At 32.6% G+C, this 18,860-nt stretch overlaps 1 protein-coding gene and 1 long non-coding RNA gene across 4 annotated transcripts in view; one reads left to right on the top strand and one right to left on the bottom strand.

Moving 5' to 3' along the window:
• Positions 1-7,245, bottom strand: part of LOC123692482 — a 55,083-nt gene extending 47,838 nt beyond the window's left edge. The window contains exons 1-2 of the long non-coding RNA XR_006751560.1: positions 6,909-7,245; positions 5,339-5,455 (exon numbers count right to left, since the gene is read on the bottom strand). This is a non-coding gene — a long non-coding RNA (uncharacterized LOC123692482). The remainder of the gene's footprint in view (positions 1-5,338; positions 5,456-6,908) is intronic.
• Positions 1-18,860, top strand: part of LOC123692479 (polypyrimidine tract-binding protein 2) — a 142,589-nt gene that overhangs the window by 57,278 nt on the left and 66,451 nt on the right. For 2 of the 3 annotated variants that reach the window (XM_045637239.1, XM_045637237.1), the window contains exon 1: positions 7,560-7,775. The exons of the other annotated variant lie outside the window; for it this stretch is intronic. In XM_045637239.1, the coding sequence (XP_045493195.1) occupies positions 7,698-7,775 (78 nt within the window). In that variant the 5' untranslated portion in view covers positions 7,560-7,697. Of the gene's footprint in view, positions 1-7,559; positions 7,776-18,860 lie in introns of those variants that run through there. 3 annotated transcript variants of the gene reach the window in all.

Here is an 18,860-nt window from a genome sequence, read left to right as displayed (position 1 = left end):
TTTATCCTGTGGTTGTAAGTATTAGTATAAGATTAATTATTATAAGAGGTGTAACTGTTGTTAATTATTTCTCAACTTCTTCCTTCCGATAAATTTCAACTATATTCGACCATAATAAGATTATAGGCTTAATAGTAAACTTGTGTATCTCCACCACCGAAATAATTTCAATAGTAGGTACTCAATTTGGCGTTAAATTTAAATGAGGACAGTAATTGGCCATTTTGAATGTAGACAACAAATATTCCCCCCTTCCCGCTCTTTAAACTTGACAACGTAATTTATGATAGAATTTTTATAATTTAAATGTCTTGCCCGCCTGCGGCTATCGGGCCTGATTCAACAAAATTAGTTTGTTGAATAAATGAAAATTGACGTAGCGGTCTGTAGCTCCGTAGCACATTTGTAGATGTTAGTATAAATTTTTTAATCTCTCTACAGTGGTCCGATGTCATAAATTTGACATCTGTGACTTTTTTATGACGATATTCGAAAACGTGTCCCTCCCTATGGTATGATAAAATCGTATTTTATGGACGCGCTCACACACGAGTTCATTATTTTCCTTCGTTTCGTCTATTAAATTGACGATTAAAGCATCACAGTACAGGTGCAGAACGGAATATATCCAAAAATCTATATGAATTTAACGTTGCATTCATGCCGAGTGACGTGACACAAACGAATCGATTTCCCTCGTTAGCAAAAAAGGGAAAATGCAGACGTGTTATGAATGGGTAATTTATCTTAAACGCTATTCTCAAGAAAATATTTTGAAGGTATTTTTAATATACAAAAGTTCTTTTGATCGAACAAAACAGGTTTCATGTTAATGTTCATATTGTGATTTCTATATTATATTTTCCTCGAAAGTGCCCCTATTAAGGGTAGAAATGGCGAAGGGCTCTCGATGAATAGATAATATTCGTTCGGCGACTGAGGCTCTGTCATGAATTGACAATCTACTGGAAAATGAGAACAACGCTTTTTGTATAGTGTTTATCGGTAAATCATTTTAAATTGATTGAGCGCTTTCGAACTAACCTTGTGTTAACATTATCATAGCAAATAAATTTAGCTGCATTCAATTTGGGGTTTGATGTTTTTGGCGATAACTCACATCAGTCATAGGAACTTATAGTAGTGAGTAAACGTAATTATAAATGAGTGCGTAATTAATTAGCCATCCCTCCGGAACCCAAGAAAACTCTTCAACATTAACCTTAAGCTTATCACGGGCCCATCAGGACAGTTTGTATTAAACATGTCTTTACCCGTCTACTTCCCGTCCCTTTAATACTCCGCCTATCTTCGTTCCCTACTATCATTGTATTCACTATCAAGTTAACCATCTATGTGCCAATTTCATCTCACGCAAACAGGTAGACTATTGTCCAAAAAATGTTATATTCATCAAACTATTTTTCATCACAGTTTAGTACTAGTGACCATTACTTAATTGAATTTACCATCCTCATATTATGTTATTATTTTAATCCACAACTGTTTCGGCATCTACAACTACAGAACTAGCGTGGTTCTGGTTACGTCAGCATAAAAAAGTTGGCGATGACGCGTCGTTTATAAACAATTGTGAAGGCAATTTCACACCGGAATGTGGTTATACACATCGTAGCGTCTACCACAAACTGTCATTTATATTTTATACAAATAAAATTTCATTTTATGATCCAGATATCAACGTGGCTCGAAAACGTAGGTAAGAAAAATACACTTACCTTTATTGCGACACTCTCTTAATACTGATTTTTTTCCTTTCTCCAACTCGGAGCATTTTTATGCTCATCCTCGAAACTTTTGCAATCCACTTATATCAACCGTGAAACGCTAAGCAAATACAAAAAGTTTTCATGTTTAATCTACACGCTTTAAGGATTTTCATTGAAATATCGCACCCGACGGCACTTTAAATAATCCACGGGGGCATAATTTTTATTTATATACGATTTTAGGTACCGATTTTGTATGCATCTCAAATTTGCAATCTCAGATTTCTTTTCTCTCATCTCGTTCGTCTAAATCTAAAAATACGACTGACAATGTATCTGTTTCATAATTCCCCACATAATTTATATCTTGACGAATTAACTTTACGTAGTGCGAGAGGAAATTGTGATATAGGTAGGACTTATAAATTTGCTTCGAGTTTTCCGCTCCTCGACGAATTTATTTGATAAATAGATGAGTGGAATAATTTCGTTTATTCTACAAAGACGTTTCTACACCCTCGCTGTATTAAAGCGCGTTGGGAATTCTTATCTACCAAACATAGCACTTTGATTACAAAAGAAAGGAATATTTAAAGAACATTTCACATGCTTTGTACTTCTAGATCTAGACGTATGCTCATAATTTATGCCAGAAATTTAATACTAAACTTGTTAAGACGACAGAATAAACTACATGAATATTTTCGTTTTAACTGTTTACCTACCTGTTCATATTTGCGCATTCTAAATATAGTTCTTAGCAAATAATATGAATACCGTTTAAATGTGTGGTGGTCATATTATACATCAAAATGAAATACTGTTGTTTAACGCAACATTCTCTAGCATCAGCATTCAGCAAGTATGAAGAGCTTATTGTTTATGTTAACAAAAATATAGTTTAGTCTGCTAAATTAGCCATTCAGTTGTCCAATTCATAATTAAATATTGTTGCAAAATAGGCAGGTGCAATGTTATTAGTTCGTTGTAGATATATATTTTCTAAAAAGCTTAGAAAATCGATTAGTGTTGTATCGAATGATATAGTTTCACGTAAAGACAACACCGCGGCCACCAAGTCTGATATAAATCTCATAGTTGGCCGACGGCGTTCCGACCGACCATTAAACTAAAGCAATATGGACGGTTACATTATGCGATCAAAAACTGATACAGGTAACGGAATACGAAGCAACAAAGTTAGTCGGAAACTTATTCCTATCATTGAAATCGGGTCTGAATCGATCGCATCCCAATTCACATTATTTATTCATCACTCCATGAATACTTAAAATCAATCGCGATCTAAGCAACTACCTCGGCTAATGATATTGTACTTGTTTTGGTTATTAACGTTTATTTAGTGTGTGCATTCGTTATAAGACGCTTATTACTTTTAAAATAAATAAATGTACGGACGAGAAATCGGTTAGTTATTTTACAATGCGATACATGATAAGCTTGAAATAGTAGAAATAGTTGTATACCAGCGTGTAATAGTTCGGTTCAGTATAGTATAGTCCGCTTTAGTTTCGTTTGAAATTAACATGAGAAAATGTGTTGATTTTTTCTATGTTATCTCTACAATAACTGTAACAGAAACAATAAAAAAATTACTCTTAAGTTTATAAATTTTGAACACTATTTATCTTCTCAATAAACGAAACATTTATATGCACGTGCTGTTAGCTATCCAAATTCTGCAGTTTACTTCCTGAAATGGAAGGAATAGAATATCTACTCTTAAAGGAGCTATTACGATGGGGTAGGCTTATCACGTATGGATGATTCCCGTATACCAAAAGCCGTTTATTACTCAGAGTTCAGTACAGATACAGAAATCTAGTAGCAGTAAATACAGGAAGCACTTAGGTTTCATGTTTTCAAATTTTACTTTTATTTTCCGATTCACAATGTTACAACTCACATTTGTGTGCGTCAGTATCTTCTACATTCTAACATTGTTTATTTAGGTTTGATTTCAGAAGTATCATTCTTTTAGAAATAAACAAATTAATTATTAAACACTAGTGGTCCGCCCCGGCTTCGCCCGTGGTACATATTTCGCAATACAAGGTAGCCTATGTCCTTTCTCGGGTATCAAAATATCTCCATACCAAATTTCATGCAAATTGGTTCAGTAGTTTAGGCGTGATTGAGTAACAGACAGACATACAGAGTTACTTTCGCATTTATAATATTAGTATGGATTTAACATAGGTATCTACTATTAGACATGTTATAACTTTATAAGCGTGTAGATTGAAAAAGTCTATCATTTCACTGACTACGCTCAAAATATCGAAATAATAATGCTTGGGCTCTTTCCAATACTATATTAATTATTTAATTTATTTATATCATATGTAATTAAGCGAAATTAATAATTGATTTCGTCACCAACGTGCGTTAAAATTAACAAAGCTAAGTACTCAAGAGACCCGATCAAATATGCATTAAGTATATTATATAGCTTTTATTTACATTGCAATATGATACATATACATAACTAGCTGTGAACCGTGGTTTTACCAGCATTGTTCCGCTCCTGTTGGTCTTAGCATGATGATATTATGTAGCCGTCCTTGATAAGAGAGGTCAGTGGATCTATCTGACACCGAAATATTATTTCAAATCGGACCAGTTTTTTCTGAGATTTGCGCGTATCAACATACAAACAAACTCAGCTTTATAATATTACTTGTAAGTAAAGATAATATATTCGCTAATACTTGTAACGAAGGTCGGGCTTCCCATGATTAATCAACATGAGTTAGGGAAAGGATATGTGTATTAGCTTTTAAATAATTAATTACAATATTACATAATAATTATGTATAGAAAATCAGACATAAATTTTTGTGAGGTCCATTTGGGCTTGATTTTGTGAGCATATATTTTTTTTTTTTTTTTTTTATTTAAAATATTATGTATTTTGAATATGTAAAAAGGAGCAAACTTACAATAAGAAATATCGAAGTGAAATAAAGACTGAGTTAATTCTATAATTACATAACGAATAAGGCGATTAGTTTTTATGGAAAGTATTTTCGATAGTATATAGATAGTACCTTCTCGCTAATACCGGCTACGTATACCTAACGGCATTAATCGTAAACTTTATCTAATAAAAATATTAAAATTATAACTTGGAAATGTTTCACACATGTCCGTCCATTAATATGAAATTTGTTATTATTTTGCGAAAAATAAGAAAAATATACAACAATATTATTAATTAATTTGAAATTAGAAAAAGATGCATGTTCTTTATAACGATCTCGTTTTATATTACTGTGATGAAATCTATACTACCTCTAATATTATAAAGTAATAAAATAATATAAGTTTGTAATTATGTATGTATGTATGTATGGTTTTCACGCATAAACCTCTCAACCAATTTTGATGAAATTTGGTACAGACAATCTTTAGACCCTGAGAAAGAATATAGGCTACCTTTTATTGCGAAATATGTACCACGGGCGAAGCCGGGGCGGACTGCTAGTAGGTTATAAACTAAACAAGAAGGATATCTGAAAACATGTTTGTAATTACGAGCAATAATTTTCACTTACACTTAACAAGCAAAGGTTAGAAAAACTCACTTGAAGTTCTCAAAAAAAGATGTCTTGACGATTTGCTTCACATAGAAGGTTGAAGTTCAGATCCTCGTTTGAGCTAATAGTTGTTTCAAGTTGGACATAAACATTTATCACCGAGTTCTGTAACAAAACAGCGTTAGGTTAGCTACCGACTACGGTTGGATACGTCCAAGAGAATATGTACAAGAAAGATAATTAGTTGCTTTAACATTTTGACAAAAACAGGCACAGACATAATATATGTATCTTAATGTTTTATAAATTATAAGCGGTGAACCTGGGAATGTAGTAGTGGTTTATAATGCAAATGTCGGATTTCTACCTGATTTGAACCGACTTCAATTTGAAACGTTTGTGTTCACATTAAATAGCGTGATCGTTGTCAGTGAACAAGAAATTAAAAAAGTAAATATAGATAATATTTATACGTGAATTATTACATTGAATGTTTAAACTTTGTTTGTGTATATATCTATAGATATTATTACTGAACAAATTATAACTAAATATTACCTAAGCGTTGAATTTCTAATGAAATTGAACATTAAATGTTCGATAGCATCAATTGTCGGAAAGGGAATTCCAACGGTGATTATTCCAAGCTTAAGATCACATTCCAAGAGACACGTAGGTGTCAACTTGAAGTCTAGGTTTACGTGTCGACATTCATTAGCGGATGAATACTAGGTACTTAGGTACCCGATATTCGATTGGTTGGAATTTTGAGTATGTTTACAAATTAATATGTTTTTAATTGCGATAACAGTGTTATTCAATATGGTTATCAAAATTGACCGCTGCATTGAAACTAAAACGTGGATAAATATATATACCGTAGGTAGTAAATATCTTTATTTTTTTGGTACACCGGACGGAGCTGTGAAATGTAACAGGGACAAAGTAAAAGAACCCTACGTACATTTCTCCAAAATGCACACCATATAGGCTATTATAGTCTATACAAATCAAAGCCAGCACGAAATATGGGGATAAGAAATATAAATGCTGCTGAAATCTCATGTCGCATCTCATGAAAACTAAAGAGGCGAAGTACAGTCGTATTTCCAAGTTGAAGTTAAAAATAAGCATATTCCCACCTAAGGGAACTGAACGTCAGATATGTATTTTGCGTGGCAAAGCAAGATCCGAGATGACATCGTGAATTTTCCCGTTTGACACCTTGCTCCAATGTACCGTAAGGACATAGTAATACACTGTAGGTAATGTTCATAAAAGTATTGAGTATGAAATTTACACTAAAGTTATGCATTGCGGAGGTGTATCGATTGCATTTATGAAGTACTCGTCATTTTGTAGAAACTTCACATATTGTATTCGACGTTAATAACAAGATACCTATACCTATTTTTCTAAGTAATTAAAAAATTATACCATAACAAGGAGGCACTTACAGATAAAAATGCAAGTCAAAACTGTAAATAAGACTCTAGAAATGATTAAAATAATCCAGCGAAAATTTCGAAAATAAAAAAATATTTAATTTACCTAAGTAATAAGATATAAAAAAAACATCAAAATACAACGAAAATAAATACTTACTAATAATACTTACTTTTGATTTTCCAATTAGTATATAGCGTAAAACATATTTTTGTTACTTTTATTTCTTACCGCCATTTTCATTCATACACTCATCTATATAATAATATGTTTGAAGCTTGTTTAACAAATCGTATTACAAATACACACGAATATCACGATATTAAATACAGAACGATACTCAAGTGTAAAAGATAACAAGAACTTAGCGAGACATTATCGAGACTTCGCTTCACAGCGCTTCATTGACTGAATACTCTGTGGGGACTTATTGTGTCCCTACCTGCTATTTGAAATCATTCATATCAATACAACACAATATGAATATTTTATCACTTAATGTAAATACAGGCACTTCACAATAATGGAAAATAAAACATACAATTTCAAATCTTATTCTAGAACGAGTTGCCAGAATTAAAAAAAAAAAATAACTGCATAAATAATACTGTCTGACATTATTTTATTATTTCATATGAGGAATTATTTGAAATTAGTTACAATGATACAATATTTAATAAGCACAACATACATTTAAGGATTTAATAAAATAAATTAAAAATTAATTTAATTAATCAATAAAAAATTAAACGCTTAGGGTTCTTGATTATCTGTGTCACGTAATGTCTTGATAATCTGTGGTCATAGCAATCCGACAGCAACGTGCAAACGCGGGCTTTTATTATTATTAGGTGGGTGTTTTAAAAACAATATTCTTTTTGGAATATATTCTAGCACATGTTCCGCCCATTATTATTAAACCTCAGGTTTTTGTTATTTTGTAAGTGCTTTTAGAATCGAAATGTTTAGTTTACGTGAAATGCTGTCGCGTCTTCGGTACAGCCATGATGAGCGCAATTTTTTTGATATTGAAGAAAAGGTATGTTTGTAATTTGAATAGAATCTGTGAAATTAAAATGTTTATAATAAATTTAATATTCGTACAGGTAGAATCTGTGAAATTAAAAGTTATTAACATTTTAATGAGCATTAACATTGTTATAAAATTATTGCCAACCAATATGTGATTAAGAAAATATACTTACCTAAATATTATGTGCGTTTATCTAATACATTATTGTCTAGCCCTACGTTATTATTTGTTTCTTATGTCAACCTACATAATATTATGATCTAATTATCTTTGCGCTGGTTGTTTATTATTCGTTCCATCACGGGCCATACATTAATCACTTTAACAAAAATTTTATACGTCGGTAGGTATGTTATGTGTATATTTTAACTAGATACCATATGGCTTAGAGAAACACATACTATATTAGCAAATACTTATACTTTCATTATCTCTTTGTAAATATTAGAATATGTGTTGTGTGTGTAATTAACTACTAACGATTTAAATTAAAAGAAAAATATATAGTACGCTTTAAAACAATATCATTTAAATAAAACATAATTTTATTAAAACAGTAAATGGATAGCAAAACAAAATAATGTATTGTGTCAACGCTCCGGGAGACAATTTGGCCTTTAATGTCCACGTACTTTCAATGCGTCAGGACAGGCCAGTAAAAACTTTAGCCACTAAAGGGGTTGCAGGCTTGCAGCGTAAATACCTACAGACGGGTGCACTTTCATTGTTCTAAAAAGTAAATTTCAATAACCCAAGAAGTTCGACGACGCTGACTCGCTGCCAGTTGGTAGTTCGAGTTTCAAGAGGACTGTAGACGAAATGCCATTCTCGTTTTATGTATAACCGTAGTTAACAATTTTAATAAGTTGAACTTACTTAAAATATGACTTTATCGCTGCCCAAGTACTTTTTAAGTATCGAGTTAACAAGAACTTATAATATGCTCGTAATGAAATTAAACTGTCTTATGCATTTCTCTTAGCGTTATTGTTTCATTTTAGCGACTTATCCATTATAAATATAATATTTGTTTTCGAAATATTTTAACTGTTAATCGTTACCATTAGCAAAAAATGTACTTATAAAAAATTGTAAGTAAAGGATACGTTTCATTTTTTTTTCGTTGTTGTGATGAAACATGTTTTTTTGTTACTCGGTACACGCCGTTAATCAAAATGAACGTGAAAAATAAAAACAATTAATACTATTTTAAGGGTACATAATGAGCGGGCAATTTGCCGGTTCTATTAATTAAACCTTCGGGTTATTCGTTTTTTACAATACGCAAACGAACGAAAAGCTTTCAAGGGTTTTCTTTTAACTTATCCCGGATCCAAACAGCTAGCGTACATCGATATACCCATATATGTACGTGGATACAAATCGGTTAGCTCGAGACTCAGCTTCACATTCCACATGTTGAGTAGTTACTGGTGTAATTGGTATTCATGCAATGGACGGTCCTGCTGCGGAAATTAAAAATGATTGTACTACCTTGCATGCATAACCGTACCTGTATTGCTCGGCTTAGATATTGGCTGCACTGCACCGTTCTTCCTTCCAATAATACGTACAATAAATATTGTGTATTCACTAGCTATTTTATTGCTACATATATCTAACGCATATCTTAATATTGTGAAATAAATATTGAAGAATAAGGTAGTGTCGTCGTAATTCATTCTTGTTCTTCATTATCACATATTTATAATAGGAAATGTTATTTTATAAGCTTTTAAAATATTTAAAATTCGTTGTCCATAATTATGTCCGACTTGTTAACTTTAAATCATTCCCCGAACTCATTTCCTTAATTGAAAACATTAATTAATTTAACGTTTCAACTGTAACACGTATCCAAACAAGCGGGCCACATTAAAGCTACAAAGTAGCAATTTATCAAAAAATCATTACCGTACTTTCAATGATAATATTTACTGTCGATCAGTCAAAACCAAACAGTGAAATTGCGCACTTTTCCACCAATTAATGTCCGAGTTAAAACTTGCAAAGACTGGCCTGTCGTTGTTCGAATAAACGCGTAAATGTTTACCGTACACGTCGATGGCTGCATCAATTAAAAATATAGTACTCATTGAGTTGACTTCCGTTCGTACGCTGTATTTCTCTCCGCTCGAGCTGCACTGATGTTATTTTCATATGTGTGTATAAAACATTTACAGCCATTAAGGAATTTTACGGTACTTTATGTAAAAGCACGTGAATAGCGCTGACGTATGTTAATTACTCGTACTTTTGGCTGTAATACAATGATACAATTTGTCTTTCATGAGGTTTTTACTTTAGTACTTTTTCTTATTTTATAATATTGAAATAATACATTGAAACATTTTAATCTCATGTTGACATGTTTTATTTAGTTTTACGGGCGTTTTAATGCGATGATGTTGCTACGGTTTAGTCTACAACTGGTTAGATCTTTTTCTTTGTCATTTTTACAAAACTACAAGACTACTACGAGTTTATAATACTACATTCTGTCAAATAAATATTTCGGAGAAGAATATTTTACAGTTAAAATATTATTTGTTCAACTTTGATCCTCGTCGTTTAACTTTCGTCGGATGCACATTCGAACACGTATTTGCATATGAATTCATCGTTTCGTGCGACATATTTTTTTTTCTTTTTCACTAGACCCATTAAACTCTCCATATCAATAAAATTTATCTGTGTGACTTTGGCTGTGCATTTCAATATAATATAGGCAAATGAAAAACTATTTTTAAATCAACACATTCCATTTAGCGCTTCAAAATAAAGCTTCTCGAAAACGGTTCTATTTTCTAGAATTAGCTTTGTCTTTTAGAAATTAATTGAATATTTTTTATTCTACTCCTGATGAACTAAAAATATTATTTTCTTGAAAATGGTAAAATAATTTAAATAAATTATAAAACAGCAGTTGGTTTATACATGTGTTGACTTTTCATCAGTACGGTAATCGTGCAAAAATATTGGTAAGAGCTCGGGTACGTCACGCGAGCCTAGTATTAAATAAAAATAATCCAACAAAATGAACTTAATGGGAAATTTTGTTCAATGTTTGTTGAAACAACGTTTCGTAGGCGCATGTTATATGTTATAATTGATTGTGTTTATAAAAATAAATGGTCTGACAGTCGACTTGTAATGTAAAACTTGTAACGTAGAGGTAAAGCTACATTACAATCGTAGTAAACTCATAAAATTCCCCATATTAGATCTTTTATTGTATTCTTACCAACCGCTCCGTGTCCCATCGTAGCGGGATTAATAAATAATTTTCATTCAATCTATTTAATGAACTGCGAAATGACCATTGTTTATGTTTAGGTTTAGTTTTTGGTGCGGTTTTACGACACTATATGTTAAGTGGTATCGTAAAATTGGTTGTTTTATATGGTCAGTAAAACTTGAAGAGCAATGCATTGTAAGAATGTTTTGACATATAGGTAATCTTTACCCTACGATCGCCTTGAAGCCCCTTTAATATCCTATACTATACCTATAAAATCTTTTACACTTACCGTAGCGGGCAATGTAATAAGTATATTTATGATAGCTAAGTATATGGTTTTGATACATTTCTTTGAACATTGAAAATATGTATTCAAACTCATGCATCATGGTTTAGTTATTCAATAATTTATATGCGTTTAAGTGGCGAGCAAAGGCACGGGATAGACAGCTAGTACATAATATAATGTCCCCAGTAGGAACGATTCGTAGCCGTAAAGTCGAATGCCTATTACGATTTATTGCATCGGGGATGTGGTATTTATGTGGTTTTCGTAACCGTTGTGGCCATTTCGGCGTTTTTCTCTAAATAAAGTTTCCTAGGAACGCCTACATTACGACTACATCGAAGGACATAAATCAGCTTGTTGGGGCTTAAGAGGAATTATCAACTAAAATACGTTATACTAACCCTCATTCAGTCCATTTGAATTATTTATTAGATGATACGTCCATATTATATTTGTTTTTATAATACTAGATAGTTAAATATTAACATTTATGTACTCACAATGTTGGTTTTATAATAATGTTATTCATTGTACTTCATTTATTTAGACATATTGAAATCTAATCAATCAAATCGGTTAATTATTTAAATAATGTATCAAAGTGGAAGAAATACTTCGATAGGATTATAATCAAGTACCTAATTATGGCACTTTTTGGTAAAGTTACACAAAAATAATCTGAAAAAGCCTTACAGCTCCAATAAACCTGCTAATGTGTATTACCTAAGTGGTCGTAAAGATGATTCACAATAAACATCATCACGATAGTAACATAATTACAGCGGTATAATGCAATATACGTACCGAGTGTCGTGTGGACTGTGGGCCTGTGGGGTCGGTCGGTAACCGCGGACCCGCTGTCAACATCAGCCGCTTGAAACGGTTACGTATAAATAATTAACACCCGTATGCCTTGTGTGGACTATTGGAATATAATATGATCTATTTCACATAATTGTTCTTGTTTGTCACAGGTAAGCCGCAATGCTGTTTGACTGTGGGAGTGGCGGTATGATGTTTTTTGTTTCAATAAACGTGTCGGTATACCGCGTAGACACTGGTAATATAAGCTAACTTCCAAATCCTATTTTTACCAATAAACTATAACCTATTTACTATACTAAGGTATAAGATAGAAGTATGTAGTTCCAACGTTATCCTCTCCATATTTTCAATCACAAACCCGATAAATATTTTATTTGGCCCATTCTCCCTTCCGCATCACCTGTTGTCACCAGTTTACAAGTCATAGATGAAATACAAGAAAACGTCAACGCAAGGAAATCAGCTATTTGTTCAAATTGACAGCACCCTAAATAACTAAAGCTATCCGATCCAAGTGAGAGCCGAATATTGCGTCTATCTACCCTTCTCAAGGTACAGTGCGTATTGTAGGTGCACAAACCTCTTTCCCTTACAAAAACCTCCTTTATTATACTCCCGTGTAGGATATAGGGAAATTGGCTGAATGGCTTTATATGAAAAACTCGCGTAATCTTCGGGGGGTGTAACCTACAATATCCTGCACTTGGCATTTGTGCCAATCATAACCGCATCTTAAAATCTGTGTTAAAATGTTTTTTAATGGTTACATTTAAAGTACAAAAAAATGTATGTTGCAAATATTGTCATAAAATACGGTACATAATAATATTAGCATATAATATCGTAGACAGTCGAACAAGAAATTGTTTTATAGATCCATCGCGTATGCTGTGTTAGACTCGATCTTTTATCACTTTTATAAAGAACAGTGTTGAGATTCCGGTGGGATCGTGATCGGCTCAGCGCTTCGAGACTGTAGCTATAACCTGACGCTCCAGCGATCGCCATGCGCTTGTTATGAAAATTCCGACTACGGAATTCCGTCTCACACTTATAGTTCTGCTTAGAATGTGCAGGTTTTTCTGCGGTCTGATTCTATTTAAAATAAAAAAAATGTTGTGTGGTTTTATGAAACCACGGTAAAAGTGAAACTTTTTTTCACACTATAGACATTTAACTAAAAATTATCGTATTTCTACAATAATTATCGTACGTATAATTACAGTATTAGTATAATTACACTTATAGTTCTGCTTAGAATGTGCAGGTTTTTCTGCGGTCTGATTCTATTTAAAATAAAAAAAATGTTGTGTGGTTTTATGAAACCACGGTAAAAGTGAAACTTTTTTTCACACTATAGACATTTAACTAAAAATTATCGTATTTCTACAATAATTATCGTACGTATCGTACGATACGTATTACCGATGAGACGACGTAATAAAAGTTTAAAAAAAAATACGTAAACATGCTTTTATCGATCTGTAAAGATTAATAAATAACAGCATTTGAGGTTCAAATCTAAGCAGTCGAAAGCCAAGCAAACAAGAAGTTTATGAAAATCATACATTTGAAAAATATTGTTCGAATCTTAATAGGAGGATATTTGGTAACAAATGATCGGGAGAAACAATCGCAAGAAAGAATCTAAACATAAATTTTCAAAACCCATCAACCATTAACAATTACAAAAGAAAGGTAAGGAATGAAATGTTTTATTCATTCCGTTAACGAGAAAATTACCGAGAGGGCGGTGGCGGATCGGATTGCAAAGAGTACGCCAAGAACCTTTGTCTTTAGGGATAACAGTGCCCAGTGATCTGTCTTGGTACCAATACCAATTAGCGAAGGCACCTCGAGTACTCTTTTGGTTTCTTCCAAGAATTTCAACACGACGCGCTCTAAATGTACCAACCTATTGTACGAAATATAAAACTTTTTGATTAGAATTTCTATTGCTCAGTCAAGGCGAAAACACAAATCTTTAGGAGCTATTTAATTAATCAAATTATGATTACAAAAAAATTTTGTATTTAAATGACGTATGTTTTTTTTTATAATTAAAAAGTAACCTTCATAGACTTTTAAACCAATTTTATATGAAAAATCTGTAAATATTTTATTTAGTAAAACGAATCCAGTGCTTAATAGTTTTTTTATCCATTTTCATTTTAAACAGATTCGTGTAGCAGCATACAAATGACGTTAAACATACTTTTTCGCCGCCTCACTGTAGCAATGTATATATTTGAGCATACAATTTCCGTTGTAGGTACAAGTATTTCGAATGAACCAATATTCTTCTAATAATATCTGATTTCATTTAGCAACAATCTAACTTCACGTTCTAACGCTTAGTTAAACGCCTGAAACTCTGTTAATTACCTTAACTTCCCAAACCGTACAAATTCGAAATGACCTGTAAACAGAGTGAATTTGCATGGAGAATATTTTTCGTCAACAATTAGCCAGTTAGGCTTTTGTCTGAAAGGTAGGGGTTGGGTTTAACGACGTTTTAAGAGATTTCAACTCGCGAGACCGGGAGCTTATCTCGAACGTGTTGCCTGCTTGTTACAAAAACCTTTTATTAACTTTACGATGCTTTTAAAGAATAACAGATATAATAAATATGCGGGATTCATTTTACAGCACGGTCGTTTTACCTCCGGAAACTTTTTACATTCCTATCGTAACTACCGACACCCCTATTTAATTTATAACGCTGCCTGCAATCTCAAAGCTTAATATTAATGCAAACTCTTAATATTTATTCATCTCCCTGCTTTACATATATTTTATTTCGTATTGGAAATGTTGGCATCAGAGTACAAACAGCACAAGTTAGTACAACATTTGAGAATAGTCTAAATGTATAATTGTAGCTTAATTTATAATAGAACTTTTCGGGGTTGCATCAATAGACCATTTGAGCACTTAATTCCTGTTGATCAAGGAACGTTACACAGATGTCAGGTATATTATGAGATACAAAGCCTTTTGCACGTCTGCTTTGAGTGCTACTGTTTAATTGGTGAGACGAAATGCGGCGGCTCTTTGTGTTGTCTGTGCTCACGGGAGTACTAATCCAACCAATGAACCAAGTGCATTTATCTGTTAAGCCAAATTTAGATGGTCTGAAGTTTAACAATTTGCACCGTACACGAGTGACCACACATCTGTATACACCACTAGCTTTTTACTCATTCACTACTTCGCGTTTGACTTTTTATTTCCCTTTAAGTTACTTTCTGAGTTTTTATAATTCACAGCACATGGTCGCATTGATTGAGTTCCTTTGAATTTTTGCAATCATTTATAAGTTTTTTTTATTAGTTACTAGTGGTCCGCCCCGGCTTCGCCCGTGGTACATATTTCGCAATAAAAAGTAGCCTATGTCCTTTCTCGGGTATCAAAATATCTCCATACCAAATTTCATGCAAATTGGTTCAGTAGTTTAGGCGTGATTGAGTAACAGACAGACAGACAGACAGAGTTACTTTCGCATTTATAATATTAGTATGGATAAGTTATTTTTCTTAGAACCGAATGAAATAAGTAATTCAAATAATTCGCTTAAATATTGTCGCATTAATTGTCTAACGACTTATCACATCCCCAAGATACCGATTGACTAAAACGGTCGTTTATTAATGGTAGCAAATGCCTGACAAATGACATCGTTAATGCTAGAATGTCGAGAAAATTGACCGGTGCTTATGACACACCACACCACTTCCCTCGACAATTAACAATTTCGACTTCATACTTGGCATTTTATTTAGCTTACTTTTGATACAACGATAAAAATTATAGTTATACAATTTATGATTATGATAAAATTAGTATTCATTAGTATTCATTTCGTGTCAAACATATTTAAAAAAACATTCACCTCAAATACAGGTAAATATGTATACGAATTTGTTAAGTTCTCAAACATACATTCCCAAATGGGTAATTTCGCGTATTTGATAAACAAACGGATGAATTATATTTGTCATGAACCATACAAATCATAAATAATAACCAGCACGCATCTAACTTAGTAGCTTTTCTTATGAAATGAAAGGGCACATAAAACACGAGGTAAAGGCAACAGGAGATGGGGATCATTTTCCAAATGCCGCTGGCATCCGGGATTATAAATATACCTGTGTATGTTGAACGAGGGGTGAGGTAATACTGTCACAGGCCGTTGTCGACATCGTCCGGACGATGCCTGCTGAAATGATTTATGTGCAAACCGCTCCACGCGATACCTCAATAACAAACTATTGTATCTACTCGCTATACACTATTAATAAGTACCTCTTGAAAATAATAATCAGGCCAACCGCATATTACCTACTTCTTAATTAGCAGCATAATAAGGAATACTTAAGGTACAGAATCCATTCTGATTTCGTTACGAGTAGAAATGAAAATACATCATTGAATAAATGACTGCGCATTTGACAAACGAGCATTCACAGCTATATGCCGCGGTAAGCGACGAGAATGATCCTCCCCATCGTATTATAAATAATATAGGAATCACTCAGGGGACCACGAAAATGTACTGGATTTGCTAAAATATATTTCCGTTTTTGTTTAGTTCGCTGCGGACTTTTAAACTTCGGTAGTGCTTTTTAGTTTTCATATTATTGATCTAAATGTTTCTGAAATGGAAAATGTAGGTAATCATTATATTTTGTTCAAATTGGGTTGCTATAAATATAAAATTATCATATTTTTTGAACCATTCTTTCTTCGAACTAAAGTGCTTAGTACTTTTGATCTGAAGCAACACTATTACCTTTAAACAGCGTTTCTATTCCTTATTGCAGAGTAATCTCGGCACAAATCCAGCTTATGCATTAAAGGACAAGTTGTATTTTCCGATGTTGAAGAACCATCCTTGAATAGTCACACCACACGCAGTATTGATAAAAAGAGCAAAAGATAATACGAATTCTTCAGATCATACGCATACTTGTTTTTCTTAAATCTCCGTAAACGAATATAATATGAGGAATCTTGTTAACGTTTGAAATTATTTTCTTTGCCCCGGGAATAATGAGTTCCGTATTTTCAGTGGAAACCGCGGTGACTTTTGTTTAATGGAATGATAATACAAATGGTGCCCTCTTTGTAGTGAGGGGCTGAGGATATTGTTGTTTTTCCTTGGGCGGGTCACTTTAGTTTCCAAGGGTAATTTCATTGCTTTTCTAAAAATTGCTCGTACTAATGGATTTCGAGACCACAATATTAAACTCGAGTTTCTCGTTGTCGTTTCAGAATGAAGGTTGCTTTTTTAGGTTATTATAACATAATAAAAGACAATATTAATCAAGAAAGGATGACTCTGTAAGATTAAAATAAAATAGAATGAGGTTAATTTTATAGAACTTTCCTTTTAATTAAGTAACCTTTTCTTATCTTGCATAGTTGAATATATATTATATCTTAATAAAACGTTTGATAATTATGAAAGAAAATAAGGAACAAATTAAATAATTAATTCCGCGAAGCAAATTTTTAAGAAGGCTTGTAAAACTGTCAATAAAAGATAAATCACTCCTAAGTAACCAATAGGGCGAAACTTTGTTGTTTAAAAGTGTACCGAAAAAGTTTTTTATTTTGTTACAGAATATTATGTAGGTAAACAAATTTAATTACAGACTTGAATTAGCCACAATGGCCAGCTCGCGTTGCGATGGGAAACTTCGAAGACCTCAACTTTAAATGAGTTTCCCTGCAAGTGGTGAACAAAACGTATTTTATAAAAAGACATCTTTGTTTGTTCTTCTCATACATATTATTGAAATACCGGGCGAAGTTTACTTAGGGGCGAATGCTTTAAAAGCTATATTGTAACCAATGCTTACAATGGATAAATTTTAATCTAAAACTGTCGTACTTTTTTATAGATTATTGGTTTAATGTCGCTATCTTTATAATTGAAATGAAGAATCTCATTGAGATTAAATATTGTACTTTTTTATCTCTGATTGCTAAAGTATTCGTTTGTTCGTGTTTAAATTTAATTACACTTTAAGTGCAATAGCTGAAACTAAACGGCTACATCCCAAAAATCCCCAATATAAAATGAGAATTACAAATAGTGAACACAAAAACGTCCACGTAATTCTGGCGAAAGTTTTATTATCACGTTTGTTGCGAAGTCGAGATTACATTATAAGTATTGATCACGTACATAAACAAGCGGAAAGTTGTTTCGGAATATCGTAACTACTAATCAATTTTATTAGAAAAGATTCTCCATTAAACATCAAATCTACGTTTCCCAAAGGCTTAGAATTCGTGAGCCGAAATTGCGGTATTGTGTTGAATAAATTGTTATTAATGACCAAAACGCTCCCTACTTGCAATAATAATAATGGCTGTCCGCGTTTTGTTTAGGGATAAATTTCGGATACATAGTTTAAACTGGGGAAATCTTCCTACCTTGCGGTTGACCTCAATCTTAGGGTATTTGATATTTAGCGATTTATAAATTGGTGTTTGGTAAGTCTAGTTGTTTTATTCGTATCTGTGCATTAGTCATAGCACTGATTAAATAAATTTTGTTTTCTCGATAGGAAGGACTATCTAGAAAACAAGATTGTTTTAATTTATCCATTCCGATATGAATCAAATCTTAAAAAGTTTTAAAATGGCCAACTTGATACGATACGATACTTGCGAACGATTGCCTTTTAATTTTGTTAATATTTTGAATTTTTTTGATTCATTG

The sequence above is a fragment of the Colias croceus genome, chromosome 6 (genome assembly GCF_905220415.1).
Source record: "Colias croceus chromosome 6, ilColCroc2.1".
NCBI classification, from domain to species: Eukaryota; Metazoa; Arthropoda; class Insecta; order Lepidoptera; family Pieridae; genus Colias; species Colias croceus.
The sequence above is the reverse complement of the archived record's forward strand: the minus strand, read 5'-3'. Positions and strand labels throughout refer to the sequence as shown.